General features: G+C 29.2%; 1 protein-coding gene across 1 annotated transcript; it reads right to left on the bottom strand.

Annotated features, from left to right (window-relative positions):
• Nucleotides 1–5: 5 nt before the first annotated feature.
• Nucleotides 6–19,919, bottom strand: LOC123304182 (activated Cdc42 kinase-like). Its single transcript, XM_044886342.1, has 13 exons — nucleotides 19,792–19,919; nucleotides 19,649–19,727; nucleotides 19,396–19,573; nucleotides 15,466–15,666; nucleotides 15,243–15,392; nucleotides 14,289–14,738; nucleotides 13,958–14,229; nucleotides 13,627–13,897; nucleotides 11,899–12,309; nucleotides 10,983–11,272; nucleotides 10,745–10,916; nucleotides 1,391–2,530; nucleotides 6–412 (listed from the first exon to the last, which is right to left on the bottom strand). Exons 1-13 carry the CDS (start codon nucleotides 19,793–19,795, stop codon nucleotides 179–181), a joined length of 3,852 nt encoding a protein of 1,283 aa, XP_044742277.1. The 5' UTR covers nucleotides 19,796–19,919; the 3' UTR covers nucleotides 6–178.
• Nucleotides 19,920–20,192: the final 273 nt, after the last annotated feature.

Genomic DNA, 20,192 nt, shown 5'->3' with positions numbered 1-20,192 from the left:
CGTGCATATAATACAAAACTTTTTAACAATATTGTAGCAAGACAACACCGTTAATACACAAATTTTTCATGAATAAAATTTTATTGCTTAAAAAATCATGATAGATTGCGTTGACTTTTTTATATTCTCTTACCTTTTTCTTTCAATTTAAAATTTAAAAATAATCGTATAATAAAAATTAAACTTGAGTAATATCTCCTTCTTGATTTGCTGCTGCGACGATCCAACTAGCAGCTCGACTTAAATCCCATTGATTAGCTTCTAAAGCTCCGTTACATGTGGATAAATCCACAAATGGATTGCTAGCAGATAACGTTATCCTTAACAATGTTTGCAATTTTGCTAATTTTATTGCTTTATGTACATCCCAATTCGAATGTTCCAATGCTAATAAACATTGCTGCGTTGATACCTTAAATTAATCATAAAAATAATATAATTAGGCACAGTGAAATGAATTATTTTTTAAATAAGACTACTGAATTTTAAGTTTGTTTTTTTTTAAACAGATAATTTCAAATTCGTAACTTTTAAGAGTATTAATAACAATGGCTTTTCGTTAGGCTAATGGTAAGTTTTATTTAGAACCACATAGACTTCCTACCTAGTAAATAATTATCAGGCCAATTGAAAGTAGGTACATTTTTATACTCTGTATATATGAAATATATTTCAAGGTATACTAATTTTAGTCCCAAATTTGTAACGCTTAGAAATATGAATGCCACAAACAAAATTTTGGTATAGGTGTTTATATAAAATCACTTATGTAATGCATTTCTAGTTGTCCGTCTGCCTGTCTGTCCGTTCGTTTGTCACCACGATAACTCAAAAACAAAAAGAGATATCATGTAATTGTTATAGCGTGCTCAGGTCGTAAAAAGTGAGTTAGAGTTCGAAAATGAGCAACATAGTTCAATTGAGTCTTGTAACCGTAACCGTGAGTCTTGTAAACCATTAAAGATAGAACAAAAGTTTAAATGTAAAAATGTTTCATATAAAAAAATAAACAACTAATGTTTGAAACATTTTTTCGTAAATATCATTGTTTTCCCGTGAGGGATCAAATTAGGGCAAAAAATTTTTTGTCACTTTTCTCCAAATCTATAAAAGATAGAGAGTTGAAAATTTATAGGTAGCGTCAACTAGCGAATATTGTGAAAGATTTTCTAAAAACAAAAAAAGTGTTCTAGAAAATATTTCGAAATTTTAAAGTAAAAAAACTGGAGACCGGAATGTCGCCATAAATGGATTTGTTTTTTAAAATTCTCTAATTTATTAAAAATAATGAAATTCAAAATATTTTTCTGCAGGGTCCATTGTATTTTTAAAATTAAAAAAAAAAAAAAAAAAAAAAAAAAAACTATTTCTTAATATAAAATACACTAACCTCTGTTCCAAGAACTTTGGACATAATTCGAACTTCATCCGATTCTATACCACGTGCTCTTGAACTCGGTTTCGAATCAGCAAATTCTAATAGATCTTCACAACTCACATGATCTTTTCGATGTCTTAATGAATCCCCACTTTCATTAACATTATTTGTTAATTTATTTAATTTATCTGTTTTTTTATCTCTACTCTTTGTTGTATAATCAATAATTTTATTATTTGCAAACATTTTTGTTTCTTGTTTGTCAAAATTCGTTTGAAAATTACTACTACCATCAATTGTATCAATGGAAAATGTATTATCAACATGATGAAAATCATTTTCAGTTGGTGATGTTGATAAAATAATATCATCATCTAACGCAGACTCAATTTGTGTTTCAAAATGTATGGAGTGTGTATCGAATTCACGATCTTCGACATTTTCCACTTTAAATGGATTATGATTTATATATGATGGTTGTTCAACTGAAATCTTACCATCCGGTATAATTTTTATGGGATTCTCAGAAAAGTCCAATTGTTTACTATCCTCTGGTGTAACAACGTTCACTTTATTTAGTGTACGTTGGATACTTGAAGCCGGTATTATCAATGGGTGTTTACGTGTATGACGTGGTTTCACTGCTGGTTTCGGTTTAGTACGATCTCGCGGTGGTAACGGTATTGGATTATGTTCATCTCTTTGGTGTTGAAATTCACTGTAGCTAGGTGGCATTTCTTTTATATTATCATCACGAAAATGATCACCACAATTTGATTCATCCGATATTGAAGAACACTGTTGCTGTTTCGGATTATAAACAACTTCCTTGTTCTCAACAAAAACATCATCATCAACATCGATTTCAAGGCCGTCAATACAATCTTGTTGTTGTGTTTCAATTTGTTTTAATTTTTCGATTTTTTTCACACGATTATTTATTAATTTAGTCGATGCTGGAGGTGGTAAAGTTGCGACTGTACGAATTCGAGGTTTAATTAATGGTAAATTACCCGAACGTAACATTCTTAAAGGATTATCCATTGTAGAGTGTCGCATGAAATGTGGTGATGTCATTACAGTATCTGGAATGGGTGTTGGTGTTTCCACTAGACTCTCGTAGGCTAGTTGTGCTTCTTCGGTAAGTGTTGACTGTAATTTTTGTTGGATAAGTGTGGGGAAATAGGGTTAATGAAATTCAGTGGAATAAAATGAAATAGTACGTGTAAGATGATAAATTTAAGGAAAGGAAAAAATAAAAATAAAAAAAATAATATAAAAACATAATTTAAAAAAAAAAATTAAAATTAAAAAGTTTTATATTCCAGTTGCAGGGATTTATAGACAAAAAGCCTGATTAATATTACTTTATTCTATTACAAGTAAATTTTTCAGAAATGTTCTATTTTAAAATAATTTTAAGATTTAATTAAAGAGCAAAATTCTTATACTTTCATAAATAAAATTCCTTGAAATTATAGATTTAAAAATACTGTATAATTCTGATGAAAAGTTGTTTAGAGGACGGAACCACAAGCTTTAAAGGCCCAAAAATTTAGTTTTGTGTATTTTTTCATATGAACAGAGATATATTTTTATTTAAAGAATTTCTTCAAATCCTATTTACAATGAAATTTAAGAATAAGATCAAAATCTAAGGCTTTGGTAAGTGGACATTGGTTTTTAAGGTTAGTGGAGAAATTGAGTAAAATTTTAGTTTTTTCGAAAACTTATATGTGACGTTATTGAAACTATGCTTATAGGTCTTAATCATAATATAGTTTAGGAATCCGAAGAGTTCATAACGAATGGGGAGGCAGTAATTAGTAGAGAAGTTTCAATTTTAAATGCTCTGATAACTTTTCGGGATGCTCTTGGTAACCTAAAAAAATATTTTAATAAAAAACTCTCATATTATGTGAAAACTTAAAACCCATTTTCAGCCTCTAAAAGTTGTAATTCCGAAACAATGATTTTAGAGGTTACCGCCCATTACAACATTTGATCAGAATAACAATATCCATCTAATTTTATAATTTCAAGAAATTTTAACCAAAAGCCAAATTTAATGTTAAATGTGCGTGGTCTTCTCTGGCAGTCATATGGTATGGTTTCTTTTGCTAATTGTGCTTTTATGTATCGTAGACCATAATTATTCAATACAAAGCGCTTTTCTAATGATCGAGCTCCCTCTAGATGTGTGTGTTACCTGTCTGGAGAAGCGTTCTCACTAAAAGCGCACGTCATATTAGATAAAAACGGTTATAGTAGCCTTAAAAGTCTTAAAATCATCTGCAAGGATATGATCATACTAAAACTATTGTAAACTAGCATTGTAAGGTATTTTTATGTTGAAATAAATAAAATAAGTTATTTTTAAAATGTGCATTTGTTGATTTAATTGATTGTAAATTTTTATAATAAATAAATAATGAAGAAACACAATACAAATTTAATATAGTTTAAAAGTACTAATAATCAGCACTAAAGCTTTATATTACTACTACATTATTCTATAGTTAAATTATGAGTTAAATAGTAAGGAATGTCAAACAACCCGTTATACCATGCTATTTTTTCAAAATCATGTTGTTTTAAATTGAAAAAAATTAAAATCATTAAATATATAAACAATAAAAACTCATTAAAAATCATATCTCTTTTTCTAAATCATTTAGCAAAATTTTAAGAAAAATTTGTTATTTTATATGTAAAGAGCTAAAAAATCTCATCTAAGAAACTACTAAACTAAAATGAATTTTCAAGATATTTTTTAGGCATTTATGATCATCTTATAAATTTAATATCGAATCAATTAATTGTTGTTTCAATGTTCAAAAAGCATTGTTTAAAATAATAATAATAAGTTTTAATTATTTTCAAATATCTAAGTTTCTAATTAGACAATATAAGAGATATTCCGTGAATATATATGAAAACAAGTAAGGATATTTTTGCGTAGAATAAATTTAAATAAACTAATCTTTTATTTAAAACCTCTAGTCCAATTGACTACATCTCATGAGCCACATATATTTAATTATTGTTTATAGTTTGAGAATTATCATGCACGTTTACACAGACAAATAACCATTATACTTTTTCTGAATCAATGCCATGCGTATGGAGAATAGATAGAGTATAGCTTTTTAATACATCTGAATGTATTCTAGAACTGTTATTTAATGCTTTCAGCTGAAAACTTTTTTACTTTGACCTCTATTTCAGATGGTCATCCTTTATAACTCCATTCTCCATATTCATGTGGATTATTCTAACCTCTGTTCTAAGAACTTTGGACATAATTCGAACTTCATCCGATTCTATACCACGTGCTCTTGAACTCGGTTTCGAATCAGCAAATTCTAATAGATTATATTTTTTCTGAGTCAAAGCCATGCGTATGGAGGATAGATAGAGTATAGCTTTTTAATACATCTGAATGTATTCTAAAACTGTTATTTAATGCTTTCACCTGAAAACTTTTTTACTTTGACCTTTATTTAAGATGGTCCCCCTTAATACTTCCATTCTCCAAATCCAAGTGGATTATTTAAAAATTTACAAAATTTCAGATTCGTCATTCACCGATGTTTTTGGAAAAATGACAAATTTGTTAATCATTTATCTATTTCATTTCATTTTTTAATTCGTAATTGTTGATATTGGTGACGTTCAGAGTAATCTTGACTCAAATTGAACGAAGAGGTTTATATAAAGCAAAAAATAACTTATAATTTTAAATTCAAACTTTACATTATACGCGAAGAGAGCCCTTACATTATTTATATTCAAAGAAACATATATAAAATACTTTTTTTAAATTACATATAATACAAATAAAGAGTTATGATTTCTTTTAATTGAAGATAAAAATCAATTCAATATTATCCTTATACAAAATCATGCCCTAGCAGTTTAAACGCCTCAGGCGATATTATATGTAATTTAAAAAATGTACATTTATCTGCTTATCAATATTTTATTTTACTTATGATCAGTCATCAAGAAGAAACTTTGAATTTAAAATTATAAGATATTTCTAGGATATTTTCGAATTCCATTATGATATCATATAGATGGATAATAATTCTTAATATTGCATTGTTATCGCTGCGTTCACAAAATTTCATTTTTTGTAAGCGGAAAAATCTAAATTTCATTTGTAAAATATAAACCGAAAACATATGCTAATTTATTCAATAAATAAAAGCAAATTAAGTAAACATTGCAAAACTCTTCACTTTCCATATGGGAAATGGATTTCGATTTAAAAAATCTCTTTTTTACTGAAAATTCAGATTTTTTAAATCCTAAAAACTCAGATTTTTTAAGTTCTTAAAATTCAGTTTTTTGGAGATAGGGGCGTTCAAATTTCAAAAATACTCAATAAAAATTAATAGGTTAAATCTAGCATAATATATGGCTTAGAAGAAAAAGTCTCATAAATACTTGTTTTCTATTTTTAGGCCTCGACGCAAAAAGAGGGATGTTATAAGTTTCACTGCTATGCGCGCTTGCCTGCCTGTGAACCGATTTTGATTTTTTTTCATTTGAAAGGTAATTTAGTCGATTGTTCTTAGCTATGTTTCAAGAAAATCAGTAGTTTGGAGAGAGCAGCAAGGAAAAACTGCAATCGTCGGGGTTTTTTTAAATTTTGTGAATTTCACTTGTTAAAGACTTAATCAACAATAACCTACATAATTGAGTATGTGAAAATAAAAAGTTGGATTTAAGAATTTAATTTTAAGAGATTTTAGTCATAAAACTGGGGGGAAGGGGTTAATTTTTAATTTCGCACACTTTTGTATAAGGTATTGTCTTTAAACTCCACTATATCTACAGAATGCCCATATACGCCTCAAAACCAGAGTTTCTCAACTCTTGTGAGCTTCGAAACATTTGACCTACTCGCCGAGGCCGACCAGAATCTATATTCTATAATGTAAGAAAGTTTGGCTGAAAGCCATTTCCCATGAGGCAAGTGTGGCGTCCCTCAACATAAGCTTGTGATAAATAAAGCTTTTATGACATTTAATAAAACATTGTTTTATCTTTATATAACATTATTTTAAGATAGTTTAATGGGTTTTTTAATATAGCGCATATAATGGGCCAAAGATTTTCGCGTGAGTATCACCACTGTTAACCTCGCATTTAAACTTACCCTAACAGTGTTGGCTACTATGTCAAAAATAATTTTCATTGTAAAATGTGGTAAAACCTCATCACAAATAAGTGATTCCTGATGACATAAGAGAACTAAATCAGTCAGGCTGCACCACTGCATGTTAATAATTCAATGATTGTATATTTTTTGCCCTTGTGGAATTTGTAATAATAATTTCAAAAATAAATATGAAAAATGTCAAATGTACGATTTACACCGAGCGAAGCAGAAGTGCAACGCTAACCGAATTTAAGATTAAATCTGAATGTATCCTTAAAATTTGTTTAGATATATTTACACCGGAAATATAATACCTACAAAAAACGTAAAAGCATTTCATGCGATTTACAATCAGTCATTGTGATAAAATTTATCTACGATATTATAAAATGGGCGGATACAATTTTCAATTAAAGTATTTAAACTTTCAGCCAATAATGTTTTTATTTTAATTGTTAAGTATAATTAGGATTTCTTTTATTATTAAAATTTTTTTTACAAATAAATTTCGAACTTCCATTTTGCACGAACTTTAGTTATTACTCTCAATTTTGTGTGAACATGTCAACACACATACCAGAAGGTAAAATTGTTTTTTGAAATAAAAATTATGAAATATACAAAAATTTATAAAAATTGCTTAAAATTAAGTCATATCTCTTTATCTTTTTGGTGGTTTGATATTTTTTAAGTATTAGTCGTTTAAGATTATGAAAAAAGTAATTTTTGAAGAGACTAAACTATAGAAATATCCACCGTAATATTTATACAGCTAATGGCAGACATTATTTTGATAAATTTTTCAAACTCAGTCAATACATTTTGACTCCCTGAATACGAATTCTTTGGGTAGAAATTCGTTTCAAATTCCGTTTTTAACTCCTTTAATGAAAATCTTACAAAAAACTCAAAAGTCGGTTTTCTCCATTACTAAAACTATTTTTGCATTTTCTGGTAGATTTTAAATAAAATATTTGTGCGTTTTTCACCGAACTGTTAGTTTTCGAAATAAAAATTGAAAAACCAAATTTTTGTTTGAATAACTTTTTATTAAGAAAATATTCTGCTGGTGAAGTTTAGAAGCTCAAGTCAAAGTATGTAAATTAGAATCAGTCACAATGTAATTTTGTGATTTTCTAGCTCTCTTAACCTAATGTCCGTATTAGCGGAACCTATATGGAAAATAGCCCGAAATTCTACCCAAACATTCGTGTTCAGTACAAGTACATAAAACACTTGGACAGATCCATCAAAATAATGTTGATTAATTGGAAGTCATGTACGCCAGTAATATAATGAAAAATATATTTATAAGCTCGATTCTGATGACGTATCAGAAATATGTTGCCATCTAGCAGCCGTTGTAGGTGATAATCCTGATAAAACACTACTACTAGGTGGTGGAGATTTTCTGGGTATTGATTTAAAATTAATATCAGGCCTTAAAAATTGCATATTATCAGCAGTTGCTAAATTTTTCTGTACATTTTTTAACGCAAGATCAACATTTTTATGTGTTGAGTTTTTGCGCTTTACAACCGCGCTATTACTTGACATAATATTTTTTAATGAATGATTTTTAGTCTTTGGATGTAAAAATGAAGCATCCATCGGATATAATTCAGATAATTGTCGATTAACGGACGATTGTGGTAGTAAATCGGATCGTATACTACTATTACTTGTTGATAAACGCGATAACGTTGTTCGTCGTCTACGATTATTAACTCCCCCACCGCGTGACCGTAGCTCCATATCAGAATGTGTTACAGATCCAGCACTAGTGTAATCACTATCGGATGAACTTGAAACATATGCTTGGGGATTATAGCTTTGTCTACGTAAATTACGTTCACGAACTGTTTTACCAGTTTTTCGTATCACAGCCGATTGTGAATGATTTGATTCGGATAAAGATAATGCTCTAGGCCGACCATAATCTAATTCAGTTCTCGTAAAAGGATTCATTTCATGGTGATATTGTTGAAGATCTCGATTAACGCGATGATATAAAGCTAAACTATTTGCCATTTCTCGTTGATACAAATCCGATGGATCAACTGGAAATGGATGGGTAAATTCTTCAAATTCATGTTTATCATTTTCTTCAGATTGTTCAAAATATTGCGGTACATTGTCCCATTGTTCGAATAAATCATAACATCGACTATTAGATTGTGTATACCAACTAGGTGATTGTGCAACTGTTTCAGAATTATTTTTGATCGGATCGAAACGAGCATCAGTATTATTTTTAATTGTATCAAATCGTGATGGCTTTTCTTTAGTTAGTGTACGATCACGATAACAGCCATTTCGAAATGGATTTGTATCATAGTTACTATTTTGTGGATTACTTTCATCTGATATTAAATTTAATAATTTTTGTTCTAAATTTGATGTTTTTGATGAATTTAAATCAGATGAGTTATTTGTAGCTAAATTAATATCACGATACGAATTATGTGGTGCAACCGGTAACTTATCACCAGCACCGCGTTTTTTAAAACTATCAGACCTTTCAAAGCTTTTATTAATATTATTATTAACGCTATTATGATAATTTGATTTCTTATCTGAGTTACTACGTTTTAATGTTCCACTATCATTTGATGATTGTTCAAACGGATTTTTATTATTACTTTCTGTTGATAAAAAAGGTTTTGTTAAAAGTTCACGTGATTTTTCAAAACATAATTCTGCAGACGCACGATCCCATAATGGTAATCGAAATGATACTGGTGTTTCAACTAATGATGTTAAGGATGATCTTAAACGTTGCTATTTTAAGTTTAAACAAAAATCACATAGAAAAGCAAGTAAGCGTGCAAAAGTTTTTTTTTTATTGTATGGTATAATATTCAAATTAGCAAAAAAAATAATAATAAAAAACATATTAAAAATGTTAGAAATAGGAATATGAAAATGGTTTAAGGAGTTAATGGGAGAATAATTTTTTTTATTAGTACAATTTAATTAAAAGAAAATAATTTTTGTTAGTAATAAACCAATGAATAATATTAATTAAATGCAAAATATAAACCAATAACCAATTTGATATTTATATTTCTACATTCAAAGTTATTCGATAGAATTTCTAACCGGACTGTACATCCGTCCTTTTGAAAAATAGTAAATTAATTTTATTAAAATTTTGACGTTACCCTAAAACTGAGATTTTTTTATAAAACATGGTATTTTTATTGAGTACTATCTTGTAGGTCAGGCTAAAGTGACGCACACGTCCAAAAAATCTCACGGGCCATCAATTGGTTTGTCTTAAGCCAATATTAATCGGATAAGCAACTATTTGTCAACACTATTACCATCATAAATCATGGTTCAATCTATTTAATTATTTTTAATTGAAGGTACATTTTGAGTTGAAGTATAGAATATTGAAATGAAAACTAAATTTTAAGCTTTACGTCCGCACAATAATACTATTAAAGAGGTTTGCGAAAATTATACTTTTTACATGACATGGCTCACACTCGTCATCTTTAAAAACTACTTTAACTACAACGTTGCATACTTAAAGATCAAAAACTAAACTACAACCGATATGTTTGCCCTAGGCGTATGCCACTAAAAATTGACTAGAAATTGAAAATATAATTTATATACCAATTTTACATGACATCTTCAAAATTATATCCAAATATGATATTAGATAAGGCTGTTTTTATTTTGGTTTTTTTGTGTAATGAAAAATCTAAATAAAAAATACCATGTTCTTTTATAAAACCTAATATGAAGTTTGGATAATCAAACTACAAATATCACCGTTCAATATAATATACTCATTTCAATTTGAAACGTTTAATATTAAAAATAAAATTTGTTTAAATTTTTTGTATGAAATTTAAAACACTTTTGTGTTTCAATATTTTCTCTAAATTAACAATTTTATAATTTGTCAAAAATTCTATCTTTTTTGTTAAATATTCCGTTAAAAAGCTTTAATTCAGAGAAATTTTTGCAAAAGCAAAGCATATTTTCAATTAAACACTCATTGATATAAAAAAAGAAACTGTACATGTTAAGCTTAGAGTAAATTGATTTGCTACGCACTTTGAAAGTGAACGCATCACACCCTTAACTAAAGATATATTTGACTAGTTACACCCATTACGTATGGATGTGCAGTAGACGACCACTTAATGCTAAACATTTAATGTACATACAAAATTTACCTGTAAATCAGGTATCGATTGGGCTTCTTCAGAAAAATTTCTTCGTTCTGCTTTTGACCCATCCACTTCTGTACTTCCTCCGCCTGTTGGCGGAAAACGAAAACTAAATTTTCGTTTATTAGGTGATACAGGTGTAGCTGATAATGTTTCTCCATCTAAATCATTCATTGATCTAAACCAAAAATGTAAAGTAAGCTTTTATACAATTTTACGATTACGTAAATCTAATTACACAAACCTTGCAGTCATTTCAGTAGCTAATTCAATGGCTGAATCTAATATTTTTTGGTCATGTGCTGAGATCGGTTTAACAGTGGCTTGTTTTTTATTCCGAGTTGACGAATGATGACTATGATTACCACTAATATTTGTATTTCCTAAACGTGAGGTTAATTCTCGTAATTCGTTACATTTATTAACACCATCGTGATCTAACGGTGAATTCGGGGTTGATAATACTGGTGAATTTAAATTACGAAACATTGATTCCATTTCATCAAGTAATGATGGCCCGAAATCAAATGATTTCTGCAAAAAAATATTTGTTGAAATTAACGCTAATCAAACGAGAAATCAATATTTGAAAATAATTATAAAATTAACTAATCTATGCAATAAGTTCGAAGCTACAGGCCGATATTTTTCGAAAAAATATCGATAATTTTAAGAAACTACATAACTAGAAAACCAAGTGTACATGATATTTTTGAATAAATAACAACAGCTCAAGAATATGGTAGGGTATGCCGCAAAAGTCTTTCTTTCACATAAAGCATAAGCATAAGTTCAAAAATAGCCATCTTTCAGAGTTACAGGCGTCAAAAACTGTATACAACGTTTTGGATTTGTACCAAATTTGTTGGGTTTTCTAAAAACGTGTTTCAAAAACAAATTGTTGATACTTTTATGGAGAACAATTTTGAAATTTAAAACTTTGCTGTATCTCTAACGGTTTATCCAATAACTATTAAACTTTTTTTCTTAAAGGTAAAAAAATTATTGGTTTCTTTAAATTCTTTGTATTTTTAATGTAGAATATAAAATTAGAAATTTTGTAGAATGAAACGACCTATGAAGATATCATAATATTTAATTTCAAAAAATAAAAATTCAAAACAAATTTTGCTGTATTTTAAAAAGTTTTTTAAACTTACCTCAAATCGTGGACTTTCATTAACCAAATTTTCCTCATCACTTATTTCATGATATTCATGATCAGCTTGTGGATCATTATTCACTTCATGTTTACTCCATGGGTTCCGTGATGGTAAATGATTATTTGTTAATAAATTAGTTTCGGTACCAGGTGGCCCACTTAAATGTTGTAATTGACGAGACGACACAACAATATGATCACTAGCATGTAAATTTGAATGTGATGATACTGTCGTCGTTGATGATGTGACATGTGACGATGGCGGTGGTGTATTTGGAGTGATAAATGTATTCGAATTTGCTGATGAACTTAATAATGGTGTCTGATCTAAATCTTCATGAGGTCTATACGGGGTTACAATTTGTCGAGGTAAGTGATTATACTGAGGTATTGTGCTATGTTTTTCATCCTTTAAAAAATTTTTTAAGAAAATATTATAATCTATATTCATACAAGAAATAAGATTAAAATAGCCTGTCCCTGCATCATAATATGCGAAATTACCTAATTTATTAATTTTTAAAAATACTCAAAAATCTATTAACATAATCAACATGTATTTTTGGAATTTCTAATTTATCAAACAGATTTTTGTATTGCAAAAACGGACTAAGAGCGTCTTGAGCGTGTTGAACACGTTCAAACTCAGGATTCTGTTCAAGATATGTTCTAAGTAGAAACAATTTTTTCTTTTTATCAATAAAATTGATGAGATGAAAATTTTATATTCGCGTACTCCACCAAATTTCGTTGAAAAGGTCTTTAAAATTTAAATAAGAAATTTCAATCAAATTTTCTCCTTAAGTGAATATTTCAATCATCACTTGATTGGAACGTTAGAATGAAGAATATAAATTTTATAATCTAGGGAGATTGTATCTATCTGAACTAAAAAGCCATTTAATACATTTTAATAAACTTTTTTTTAAATTTCATTGGGCAATTGTGTGGATATACAGCCTGTCAATAAACTGTTACCAGTCAAGAAAACTTACCCAATTACAGTCAAACCTGTATAAGTGAGAAAACTCTATAAGTGAGAGTAATAGCCAGGACCCGTCATTATAAGCTCCCAAAACCTCTATTAGCGAGAAACAGAAACCTCTGTAAGAGAGAGTCGTTTTTCTCTCACGGGCCTCCGTAAGTGTGACTGCTACTTATCTATTATACCTCTATAAGCGATAGTCGTGCATATTATAATATATCATATTACATATTTATTACATTCGTACTTGCTGTGACTTGTTATTGCTGCGTAACTCTATAAGAGAGAAGCGCTACCCATGTACCTGCATTACCGAGAAATTCGGGTTAGTGAGAAACCTCTATAAGCGAGATTGAGATTGTGCTCCCTTGAACTCTCGCTTATCCAGGTTTGACTGTATTTAAGGATTTGTAGGAAACTTCAAAAATGTCAACAAAGTATTTATTTAGCTTTATAAGCTGGAAAATCAAATTTTAACTAGAATGTAGTTATCATTCGTAAATGTTACTTTTTGCTAATTAATTCGTCATAGTGGAAATACGTATTTAAAATACAGACTTGATCCAATAATTGGGGCAAATTTGAAATTTTATTTCATTTATTTACGATTCTCATTCGTTAGGCTTGATAGTTTATACTCAAAACTAATCACTTAAGAATTTTTCTACAAATAGAGCTGACTTAGTATAAATAATCGATTCGAGTGTTAATCCTAAATTCAAAACTCGAAGAAAAACATACCGAACTACTCCCACCAAGAAAACTAATATCACCGAAGTATGCACCATCTAAACCAACATGACCCGTATGTTTTAGGTCTCCTTGAGGCGAACTAATCATTTCTGTGCGTAATTTTCGACGTGTTGAACCATATTTATTATCAGAACGAGAAAATATATCTGGTTTATTTGACGTTGGTAAATTAGTACCAATATAGGCAACCGTATGTGCAGGATTAAACAGACCACTTTTTCCGTTGGCTAAAATTCCTTTCCATAAGTTAGATCCAGATCTAATAAAAAATGTTACCATGTAATTTGAACAGAAATATCTTTGTAAATGTATTACTTACCCTTTATCTAATACTGTAATGACATCTCCAATCTTATATTGAAGATATTCTCGTTTAAAAAATGGTTGATTTGGCGGAGAGTTCGTATCGGGTGGTAATTGATTAGTAAATTCTAAAGGGGTATTCATAATCGCTTGTAATTGTTCCGGTCGACATTCAGGTAACATGGACATTAATTCAGCAAATGAAGGACGTTTATTTGGTTCGTGCGCCCAACATCGTAACATTATTGTAAAATAATCTTTTGGACAACATTCAGGTTGATCCAAACGCTAAAATAAAATCAATCAATGTACAATATTGATATTTTTATACGTTTTGTAAGTCTTACCTGATAATTTGGCTCATCAATTGCCTCTAAAATTTGATGACCGGTTAATGCGGCCCACGGTTGAAAACCATATGAAAACATTTCCCATAATGTAACACCATAAGCCCATACATCGCTGGCCGAAGTAAACCGTAAATAGCTAATACATTCGGGGGCACACCATGCAATTGGCAATTTTAAATGTACGTTAAAATTAGTTTGATAATAATCTTTGCCTTGACCAAGTGCTCGACTCAGTCCAAAATCAGATATTTTAACTTTATTTTTTGAAAATACAAGAATATTTCTTGCAGCCAAATCACGATGAATTAAACGTTTTGCTTCTAGATATTGCATACCATCACAAATTTGTAATGCAAAATCACATAAAGTTAATACAGGAAAACTTGCACGTAGCGAAGGTTCTTTTAAACATTCTAGCAGAGATCGAAGTGGTGCTAATTCAGTTACCTAAAAATTTAGATAATTTATTTATATTCAGAGAGAAATAAACTAAGAGCTGTTCAACGATTTGCTCAAAATATTGTAATATTTGGAATAATTTTCTATTTTTAAGCGATCTTCTGATCACTTACTCTTTTGAATTGACCTGTAAATGACTCTGGAGGCCAAAGCTAAATTCAAGGATACTAATGGACTAATAAAATTTAAATGCTAAGTACGTAGCTTTTTCCTGCCTGTATATTCAACATTACAATTTTCTAATTTACAATACGTGCTGTTGTGTTACACATGTTTGGTTGTTGTATTATACATCCAATCAACTAGTATTGCAGTTCAGTGCAACGTGTAATGCTCGGTTAGAGAAATAGGGGATGTATTCATAAAAGAACTGAAAGATAGTTTTTGTAGTAATTATTGACTATTAGTTATGGCATTATGATAATTCTAAGCTGTATTTAATCACAATTGAAATATTTTAAGAAGGCATTGTTACTTTTCAATAAAACTTACTAGCATTAAACTATCCGTGTGTAAAACAACTCCGTATAATCTAACCACATGTTCGTGATCGATTGAATGCATAATTGCTGCTTCTTTTAAAAATTCGATTGGATTATTTTGCATTCGTTCTCTGGACAAGCATTTTATGGCTACTTGAATCTATAACAAAAAAGACGTTAGAAAATAAATTTCATTTAAAATAATCGCAAGCAGTAGTAGGAGCAAAACGTACACGATCGCCATCATTAGTCCAAACACCCTGTTGCACAACACCAAATTCACCCATACCTAATTCTTTATTAACCACAATATTTTCTGCACTAATGATATGTTTATTTGGCACTCTAGGACCATTTCCACTAGCATTAACACGATCATGCTGTGAATTTTCACTTGGATCGCATACTGATGAAGGCATTAAACATGTTGCGCCCTGTAATTTGTGAAATTAAACTGTAAAAACTAAATTATAAACAATACCTACTACATGAATAATTGTTATTTCACACATAAGATAATATAATACAGGTAGATATATATTTAAAAAAAAATTATATAAGCTTTTAGGTTCAACTGTAAGTGTTGCTTAATCTGCTAATTTTTCTATTTTCAAAATCGCACCACGAACCTCTCATTCGATTAAAATGGATATACATATATTAACTCTCAGATGAACCACATAAAGAGGGTGGAAATAGAAAAAAGTCAAAATTGATAAAAATTTTCTTTTTTTCGTTGGAAATATATTTGGTAAGTGAAATGAAAAATTATCCGTAAATAGAAATTAAGTGGCGTTCAAAGAAATTTTTTTATATTGTCAATTCGACTTTAAAATTATTAAATAAGAAGAGAAAACAAGCAAATGAAAGCAAGTTAATTGTTGAAATACCATGTATAGACAGTGTTGGTCTATACATCGCAATCATTTGTTCCTTTTACGTTAGGTAAGTAAAGAAAGGCAGTCACTTTTAGATTGCCACAGTCGCGTATATATAACATGACTGTAGTATGTATCAATCACACACACATAGCTGATATACCCATAATATAATAATACTATAAAATATTCTAACCTTACTTGCTCCCTCACGGGTTAACAGTAATGTTTACGAACAATTGTTACAAACAAAAGTTGTTTACTTTTTTATAAGGAACACTTTTTACATTTAAACTTTTGTTCTATCTAAAGGTTTAAAAAATGAGTCTTACGGACCCAAGACCCAATTGACCTCTGTTACTCATTTACGAACTTAGCCTCACATTTTACGTCCTGAGCATGCTTTAAAAATTCCAGCTAGATATCTCTTTTCATTTTTGAGTTACCGAGATCGAGATCACAGACAGACAGACAACCGGGAATTGTTCCTTAGTTGATTTTATGAACAGCTATACCAAAATTTTGTTCGACGCATCAATATTTTTAAGCGTTACAAACTTGGGACTAAATTAAGTATACCTTGAAATATTTCATATACTGCTTGGCAACCATCTCGTTTTTATGAACGTTCTTATGTATAAAACAAAGAAATAGTATTCAGACAATGTATTGTGTGTGAAGCTCACGTAATCATATCAGTTGATCTGCAGTTGTATATGTGAATATATGAACACAGCCGGTCAGTCTCATCACTTTTACATCACTTACTTAGAGTTGTACACATACGATACAGCGCGCATCACACACAGTACATTCCCTCTTTGTTTTATACATAATAACGTCCATAAAAACTTCTTACTTCACATATTTTAAATGGCTAGCGAGATGGTTGCCAAACCGTATACATGGTATCCCTTCTCTATCCCTATCCCTTTATATTATAAATGAGAAAGTAAGGATGTACAAATGTTACGCTTTTGTGCAAAAATTACTAAATGGATTTGAATGAAACTATACAACAATATAGCTCATACATCAGAATAACACATGGGCTATAATTTATAAAAATATTTTTTTTTTTTTAAATTAAAAATTAAATTTAATCGAACATTTACTGCTCCATGCATATATTTTAGCTGTGTAAAACAATCCCTGCGAGTGTTATGAAAGGAGGATAGGTGAGATCAAGAGAGGTGGAGGCTACTAAGCGGTGGTGTAAATGTGAAATTAAGGATGTTTCTTGTTTGTTACGCTTTCACGCAAAAATTAGCGAATGGATTTGAATGAAACTGTACAATAATCTGACTCATACATTAGATTAACACATGAGCTATAATTTATAAAGATATGTTTTTAAAATAAAAAAGAAATTCTTTTTAATAAAAATTATTTTTTGTCACTTCACAAATCAGAGTGTAGGAGACAACTTATGAACATCTGTCAACCAAGGTTATCAGGCATACTTTTTACATTTAAAAAAATTGGAAACTGACTAAATATTTTACATTTCATAAAACATGAGAGATACTTAAAACTTTTAGACTTTTTAAACATCTTGCCAGTTAATTATGGACAAACACGCGGGCGGACCCGCGGATACAAGCTAGTATATTATAAATGCGAAAGTAGGATGTATGTTTGTTTGCTATCGCGCAAAAACTAATGAATGGATTTGAATAAAACTTAACAATAATATAGCTCATACATCAGAATATGAGAATATGAGCTATAATTTATAAAGATATATATCTTTTTTAAAAAATTAAAAAAATTAAATTTATTTTTTTGATATTTCTATAAAACAGGGTGAAGGAGAACAATTTATGGACATCTGTATTACAAAGGTTTTCAGGCATACTTCTTACTGAAGAAGTGTACTCTTGATTATTACATAGTCATTTAAAAGAAGTTTTTTAAAAGAAATAATCATTTTTACATATTACAAAAAAAAAATGGTTGTTTAACATATATATGGTATAAAAACCGTATTACAGGGACACAAGGTACTGATCTGTGTTTGATTAAAAAGTTTTGTTAAAAACTGATTCATGTTTAAATATGCAAAGTAATAACAAGTTACATTTTGTATCTCTTTCCTTAACATTGTTTTGATTTTGAAAAAAAATTGTTATATCGTCGTGTTTCCAGCTCCATCTAACGAGCTATATTCGCTATTCTCTTTTAATTAACTTGATTTGTTTTCTGCCCTAATACTAAAAAACTGGTTATCAAAATTTCGACTAGTTCCATTTGAGCTACATTCTACATCTTTGAAATATTGTACTTCGAGTCCGTGATGGTTCCCCCTCCGATATAGAAATTAAATTAAACAATTATATATGTATTATATATCAAGGTATACTAAGTTTATTCCCAAGTTTGTGACACTTAAAAATATTGATGCTAAGAACAAAATTTTGGTATAGGTGTTCATAAAATCACCAAATTAGTCCATTTCCGGTTCACCGCCTGTCTGTGATTACTATAACTCAAAAACTAATAGAGATATCCAGCTGAAATTTATAGCGTGCTCAGGACGTATTAAGTTCGTAAATGAGCAACTTAGATCAATTTGATCTTGAGTCCGTAGTATCTATCTTTTAAATCGTTAAACGTCACTGATTACTCATGAGGGCGCAAATCAGGACAAAACTTTGTTGTCCATTTTCTTCAAAACTTTTGAAAATTGAAAATTTATAAGTAGCTTCAACTATAAGTCTTCTAGAAAATACTAGAACAAAAATTCTAGAAAATATTCGAATATTTTCGAAAACCAAATAAATGACGGTCGAAAGGCCGCCATAATTGTTTTGGTTTTTTAAACTCTTCTAATTTATAAAAAAAATGCAAGCACTGATATTCAACACTTCCCACACAGGGTATTTCAAAAATTAACAAGTCAATTGTTTGTTTTCATTTGTTAATAGATAAGCTTTTGTTTTAATGAAATCGCAAGCAGACAATAAAATTTAGACAACTGCATGCGAATACATTAAAACTCGATATAAAGTTTTTGGCTTGATTCGTCACTATTTTTCTAGATGAATGCATAAAAAAAAAAACATTTATGGTTACATATAAACCAATTTTTTATTTTGATGGAAAGTGTCTACCCTCGTCAACATTTAGTTAGCACTCATTTTATCTGAAACACTATTTATATTACGTATATCAAAAACGGATATAAATGTGGTTTTATATCTTTCATTGCTTTGCTGCAATACTTCCGGTATAAAGCGAACACAGTAATATTACAATAGACGTAAAATAAAATAAATCAATAACCTGATCATCTTTTTTGGGCAGCAACATTTTCTTAAATTTCGATAAATAATTTTGTGGGTAATACTTATTGAAATATTTTTTAAGGCGACGAACTTCAGGCTTCGACATTCCCAATTGGTAATAATCATCGTCGGTAACATATTTTAACTGAGACGTATTTTGAATTTTCAAATCAGATCTACAAAGAAACGACAAGTTTAAAGAAAATAGGCAAATAAAAACGCTTAAAAGTAATTTTAATTTCTTTACGTACTTAATACTTGTATAGTAATGTTGTAGTTCAGCTTCAACTAAAAATTCATATAAACCCGGTCCTTTTTGAGAAATAGATTCTACACAAAATAAATACAAAGTTAATCAGACTTATTTATTTATTTTGATATATTAAATACTTACCCATATTTAAAATAAATTACTAAAAGTTTATTAAACAACTACTTAATACATTTTAACTAATCATTAATTTAGGAAATTTTCATTTAAAATTAACTTTTTTTTCATTTTCGGCAAGTGAATGACATTGACATAGGTGCCATTTTAAAAAATTTTGACAATACCTGCTGAAACCTGAACATATAAGGTTAGTTCCATTACATTTCGGAACAATTTCTACACCAACTAAAGTAAAACCTGTAATGTGAGAGGAAGCATTTGAAATGAATGAGCTTAGAAACACTTGACATAATTCAAATACCATTTGTAATTATATGTAAACAGTATATACATAATTACATACCATTTGTATTTATAAACAATATAAAGTATAAACATGTATTTATATAAATTGTGCATTATAT

Source organism: Chrysoperla carnea, chromosome 1 (genome assembly GCF_905475395.1).
Source record: "Chrysoperla carnea chromosome 1, inChrCarn1.1, whole genome shotgun sequence".
NCBI lineage: Eukaryota > Metazoa > Arthropoda > Insecta > Neuroptera > Chrysopidae > Chrysoperla > Chrysoperla carnea.
The sequence above is the reverse complement of the archived record's forward strand: the minus strand, read 5'-3'. Positions and strand labels throughout refer to the sequence as shown.